At 48.0% G+C, this 6,611-nt stretch overlaps 1 protein-coding gene across 1 annotated transcript; it reads left to right on the plus strand.

Moving 5' to 3' along the window:
- Positions 1 to 742: 742 nt before the first annotated feature.
- CCDC71L (coiled-coil domain containing 71 like) lies at positions 743 to 5,964 on the plus strand. The gene is given in 2 exon segments (XM_030961021.1): positions 743 to 1,027; positions 1,030 to 5,964. Coding segments are annotated over 2 exon segments (840 nt in total). The 5' UTR covers positions 743 to 870; the 3' UTR covers positions 1,713 to 5,964.
- Positions 5,965 to 6,611: the final 647 nt, after the last annotated feature.

The following is a 6,611-nucleotide window of genomic DNA, read 5'->3' on the forward strand; positions in this document are numbered from 1 at the left end:
ATCCAGATACAGTCCTGGGTAATCTGGTGTAGGTGGTTATGATTGAGCACAGAGGTTGGACCGGATACCTCCTTCTAAGATTCCTTCTAAGTCCAAATGTTCTGTGATTCCATGACTTATGATGTTGCAGACTGACCAACCTACGGGTTCATGCTAAAAAACTCTTCTGCAACAGGATGGGTGTATTTAATATCATGTCAAGCACCTCACTGTATCACGTCTGCTGGCCCATTTCTGTTATTTTGTTATTTGACTCAGTTCTCTCATGGCTACTGCTTCGGGGAATTTGCCCATTGAAGTGTCCAACCAAATCCTTACTCCAAGACATTTTACATTACAAGCCACCTTTGTCCACCGTCCTGTGAGGATCCTCACCTCTCAGCGAGGCGCGACGCGGACACGCGCTCACCCCGCCATGCGGGGGCCTCGCCCTGAGGGAAGGGGCCACCCTCTCCGCACGCGGGGATCGCGGCTCCGTGTCGCGCCGGGGGCCGGGCTGCCGGACCCCGCCGGACACCGCTCCGGGGACAGGGGGCTCCGGGGACAGGGGGGCTCCGGGGACAGGGGGGCTCTGTGGAGAGGGGGCTCCGGGGTCAGGGGGCTCCGGCCCCCCGGCCCTCACGGCCACCGCCCCGGGCGGGGCGGGGCCCGGCTCGCCCGACGCGTTTCGAACGGGCCAACGGGCGGCGCAGGGGGGGCGGGCGCGAGCAGGCCCCGCCCGGGACTTTAAAGCGCCATTTTGTGCTGGGCGCAGGACATCGATCGCTGCTCACACCCGGCGGGCGCCCGGCGGCGGCCGGAGCCTGCCTTCGGCGCTGCCTCCGCTCTGCCTTCTCGGCGTCTGTCCCGCCACCCCGTCCCGCTGCCTCCATGACCCGCAGTAGGAAGCAGGCGGCGCTGGAGAGAGGAGCCGGGAAGATGAACACAGAGGCGGGGAGCGCCGCGGCGGCGGCCGCGGGAGCCCGGGCGGCGACGGCGGCAGGGGCAGCCGGCGGCGAACCGGCGGCCGCCGCCTGGGGGCTGGAGGGGAGGCGGAGAAAGTTGTGTACTCGCGCTCGCAGGTCTCCTTCGCCGGCACCAAGGCGCTGGGCGACGCCCTCAGGCTCTTCATGCCCAAGTCCACGGAGTTCATGAGCTCCGACTCGGAGCTGTGGAACTTCCTCTGCAGCCTCAAGCACGAGTTCTCCCCGGTCATCCTCCGCAGCAAGGACGTCTACGGATACTCCTCCTGCCGCGCCGTCGTCCCCGACCCGCCGCCGCCCTCGGAGCGGCCCCGCCGCCGCGCCGGCAAGCGGCGCCTCCCGGCCGCCGACGCCAAGCGCCGGGCCGGGGCGGCGGGCGGCAGCGCCAAGCGGCGGCGGCGGCGGCGGCGCCGCAGGAGGGAGCGGGGCAGGCAGCGGCCCGCGGCCGGTGGCCCCCGCGCCCAGGAGGAGGAGGCGGCGGCGGAGGCGCCTGAGCCGCCGGGCCAGCAGGCGGACAGCGAGCGGGGCAGCCCGGCGGCGGCCGCCTGGGAGCCGTTCGGCGGCAAGTCGCTGGAGGAGATCTGGAAGGCGGCCACCCCTCGCCTCACCACATTCCCCACCATCCGTGTGCGGGGCAGCATGTGGAGCCGGCGGAGCCTGGCGGCGGCGCGGCGGCGGGCGCAGCGGATCCTCGGCGTGGACCTGTCCCCCGTGGTGCGGGTGCGCCGCTTCCCCGTGGCGCCGTCCTGAGCCCGCGGGGGCTCCGCTCCCCGCGCCTCACCTTGGCCGCGGTGCGGACAAAGAGACCGGTATCAGTCACCTGTTTACATTGCTTTTGTCTGGATCGTGTTCTGCTGCTGCACTTTATGGGCCGCTCGGGCGGCGCCGGGCCCCCCGCCGCACGGGGGGCGGCCTGCCGGGCCCCGGCCTCGCCCCGGGCTGGGACCGCCTGACAGGTATCACGCGTGGGGACCAAGTTCCACTTCCACTTTTTTTTCTCTCCCATTGGGCTACCTCACTGGTCCAGAAGTCCACCCAAGAAGTTATTTTCCAAAGGAACTTACTTTCATGCTTGTATAATAAAGCACCATCTGATTCTTGCTATTTTTTTTCCTTTCCCCCCTTCCCCTTTTCCGATGGATTATGTATGCTTTGTGGTGTTGCACTAGTATGTGCTCAGGGTGTTTTGAATCCCAAGCATTCCCAAGTTTCAGTTTACTCTGATAAAGGATGCATAAAGAATGGAGGTTCAGGACTTGTGGCTGTTCTTGATGGTGCAAAAACTTTTTAAATTTTAATTTCATGAGTTTAGTGATATATAAAGATGTATCGCGCAGTATAATTGTTACACTTTTGTATCTAAAGTCATTTTTAAAGTTTTCTAGTTGAACTAAGTATTTGTTTCTATGGAGCACCTAAAGATAGAATCATCCTGATATTTTATAACCCTGTTTGCTTTAGGGAAGCTCATTTGGTCAACCTAAGTGAACTTAATAAAAGTCAAAGAACAAATGGTGTTTCAGTTCAATGAAACTGCACAGGGATGGGTTCCTGGTGAAGTACACCACCGCTGAGGTGCTGTGTGTCAGTGAGCTCTGGCTTTGAGAAGAATGTAACTGCTCATCAAAGCAATATGTTGGTGTCTGGAGGTGAACTATGATCCAGCATTGGTACTTACAGCCATAAGTGAGTAGCTTGCATGACACAAAGATGCCACTGAAGTGCCTCTCTCTGCAGAAAGAGTAAGACTCAATATCTGGTCACTCAAACTAACACTCGTTGTCCTGTGGTTGTGAGATGGTTAATGATGGATAATGGTGTTTAATATAATTATTTGCACATAATTATTTTTATAAACCTTTCATGGGTTCCACAGTAGACTGATGAAAAATTCATTATGTAGCTTGATTATTTTGACTGAAAAATAATATGTAGTCATTATATGTGATAGGCAGTCTCTCTTTAAGCTGATTTATTAAAGGTTTTTTTAGCTCTTATGGTTTGCAGTTGGTGTGTGAGGAGCAAAGGTGTGTGTGTGAGGGAGAAAGTGATTGATTATTCTCTTTTTGCCTTCATTTTTTGTGCTTGCAAGAGGGTTAAGAAATGCTGGATAATGCACAGCTTATGTTCCAACTATCCTGGCAGATGGGACTAACCAGTTTTCATGGTGGAATGAACAACCTCACAACTTGCTTATTGAATAATTTGGTGATTTAAAATTTCTGATGTTTTTTGACTCCTTGTTGCCTGCCTTCAACAAAGGCAGTAAGACATCTTGATGGTGTAGGGGCTGCTGGTAAAAACTTGCTAGTGTTAACGTAAAGCAGACAGCTTCTTCTGAAAACCTGTATATTTTGTTGGTTTTTTCTTACTTAGTGAAACTGCAAACTCCTTCTTCTTCTAAACTAATGCTTAATCTATTCTACATCCATTTGGCTTTTGAAATTGTTTACATAACGTTAGACTGTCTGCTGATGGCTGCAGTAGTGCCACGTTGCATTTCAGAAGTGAATTAAATGAAAGTTCAAGGGTGCATGTTGTTGTGCTGTTCCTCTGGGTATAATACCTGCTTAACTGTAAAAGCAAAATTGGGTTGATTTAAAACCCAGTAAGGCAGGCTGCAGAGTTACCAGGTACTGAAGCTCCACGTATTTCAATTTAGAGATTCTACTGCAGAAACACAAGAGTATCATTACTGGTTCTTAAAGTGTGTAGGTGATTTCAGTGCTCCTGTCAGGTTGAGGGTTTTTTAGTATTATTTTCAACTCTGTAGAAAGATGATAAAATTAAGTATCTGGCTTGAATTAAGATTCTTAGCTCCTAAACAGGTGCAGGACAGGCTAGGTCAGATTTCAAGGGTGAGAGTTAAGGCTGCCAGAGGTATGATATGGGACACACTGTATTGAATTTGTGCTGTCTTGTTTGGAGGCATATCCTGAAATGTTCTATGTAAGAACAAAATATAGTGAAGTAACTTACAACTCTGTTGAGTGACTCTTGCTCTGGGGGCTCTATGAGTAAGATTTGCTGATTTTTCTCTTGGTTGTGCTTTGACTTCTTTGTTTAGAAGTGGGAGCTTTACTGGGGGTATGGTGTGTTTTGCTGATACCCAGTTAGCATGTTGGGTTGAAGTTTCATTTATGTCTGAACTCCTCTGACTGCTGCATTTACAGATTATTAACTGAGCTATTTCAGTCTGTGAATTCAGTTAAGAATGGGACATCTTTACTCAGGTTTTCTGGCGATGCAATGAGCTGAAATAGCTCAGCAAAGGTTCTGAGTACAGGATGGGGTGTGAAAGCCAGCAGGTCAACAGGGAAACTAGACCAGCTTATTTCATGATCGTATTCATGGCAGTTTGTGGCAGTCCAGGACAGGATTGTCTGTGGTCCAGTTTCCACCCATCTTTTTTCTTCTCGAAGGTGCTATTCCCACCTACCTCTCTGTGTTCATCTGAGGAAACTAAGCAGGCAGAAAACTTTGGTTTTAGGTTTGGCTTCTGTTCAACCTTCTTGCTGTAGACCAGATCTGAGGAAGGTTGGGAAGGGGTATGCACTGTTGCCACAATATTGAGTTAGATAATTTTAAACATGATGGCAGTAGGGTTTTTTTATGAAAAGGGATGATACTATTTTTGTACTCTACATATATGTGTGATGTTGGAGTTTGTGTAATGGATTCAACAAACCTCTGGTCTGACTCCATGTGGCTGTTCCTGCACCCACTCTGAGCAGTGTGAGAAGTGTGAGATGCTTGATTTAACTCAGTGGTTTCAACATCCTGTCACATGGGGCTAATTCTGAGACTGACAAAATTCAGGCCCAGAATAAATCCAGTGTACAATGCCCATTCTACTTTAGTCAGCACGGATAGTCTCATATTAAACAGGAATTTTGTGGTAGCCTCTGTTGCTGGTTCCCTCCCTTATGAGCTCCCTTTATAGAATATAATATGAGCTATTTTCTTTACTAGATCTGAATTTTCAACCAGTCACACAAAGGTTACTGAACTTCAAAATGTGACAGAGCCAAAAAGAGTTGGGCGATGGCTCCAGATGTCAGTTGAGGTGACCATTGGTCTAGCATGTTGCCTGGTGTAGTCTTTACATTCAAGAGGCAGTCCCTTCCTCTGAGTCATTGCACAAATACATTGTTCAGGACTAAGCTAATAAAAGGGTAATGCAGTGCAAGAGTTCTCCCCAACTCTATTGTTACATAAAAGTTTTCTCATCAAAAGGATCAAAGTGTACAACTGGTCCCTGAAACCCTCTGTTGCTGGTCTTTTAAAAACAAAAAGTCTTAATATGCCCAAACCCTGTGCAGAGCATCATTGCAATTGTAGAAGGCAATTCTAGTACTTGGATTTTTCATTGGAGGAGTAGGGAATGTTGTGTGTACCTGTATTTCCTTGCCTATCAGAAGCAAAAGGCAGAGTGAATCTGGTTTGAAGATTTCAGCATTGGTCCCAAATAATTGTTCACTTACTGCTTCTTCAGCAAGGCAGAGTCCTGGGCTCTTTATGCTGTTTGACTTATGGTAATTTGTGTTGGCTCAATGCTGTACTTCAAGCCCAAAGTTTGCACGCCTATGAAGCCAGTAATACAGAAAGTGTCTCTATTTCCTTTTGGCCCAATGGACCAACACAAAAATTTTGATTTGTATGTATGAGTGAAACCCAGTGATTTGGGGTTGAACAGAAGCTTTTATTTGATTTGAAATGCTCAGGTTTTGCTTGTGTCTATAAACACAGTAAATCTGGAAGCAAAGGACTAGATTGACAAGAATGAATGGAAATACCTCATGGAAATGAGGCAATTCATATCAAGAAAGAAGGTAGATTCTAGAAATCCTAGACTTCAAAGACACAAACTTCAGTGCCCCCTTTGTTACACTTGTAAGGGTGAACTTTGAAGTTCTATGTTATGGAGAACCATGTTATAAGAGTTTGAACCATTTAAATCTGTACAATAAACACTCCCTAAGTGAGAAAAGATTACTGAATATCACAGTTTTTAGGGAACACCTTGCTTCTTCATCCACTATTCATTTTAGGTGAGCATAATTGCCTTAACCAAAAAGACTGAGGCAAACCCGTCCCAGAGTATTCTGTGGTAGGGAATCTGCTCAGGTGGTGACTCCAAATTTTGGAGTGCTCCTGATGGTTTATTCCTGAACTATTATGAGGCATCCAGTATATGTGGTGGTAGGATTATGTAGGAGCATTTTGGATTATGTTTTATCCCTAATGAAGGCAAAGCAATTTTTTCGTACTGTAAAAATAAAGCATACACATCTACATATATATATATATATATATATAATCAATGTTAATACTTCAATATCTTCATAAAATTAGAAAAAAATTCTTGCCACTATTTTACAATGTTTTCCAGAGTTGATTCCAAGAATAGAATCTTATTTATCCATTTATTTACTGTAAAACTCCTCATGAAACTGCTAAGTAGTACTCAACATTATAGGAGATGGAAGAAGTGGGCCTTCATTCATGCATTTTTACTCAAGCAGGTGTGCAGCCAGACAGAAAAGTCTGTGGTTCCCTGTACTCTCTGCTGGGCTTTAAGAAAGCTTCCATTTTGACTTTCTTTCAGCCTCCTTATTTGAGATTATAGAAGATTAGCATTGATAGTGT

This window comes from Camarhynchus parvulus, chromosome 1A (genome assembly GCF_901933205.1).
Source record: "Camarhynchus parvulus chromosome 1A, STF_HiC, whole genome shotgun sequence".
Classification (NCBI taxonomy): Eukaryota; Metazoa; Chordata; class Aves; order Passeriformes; family Thraupidae; genus Camarhynchus; species Camarhynchus parvulus.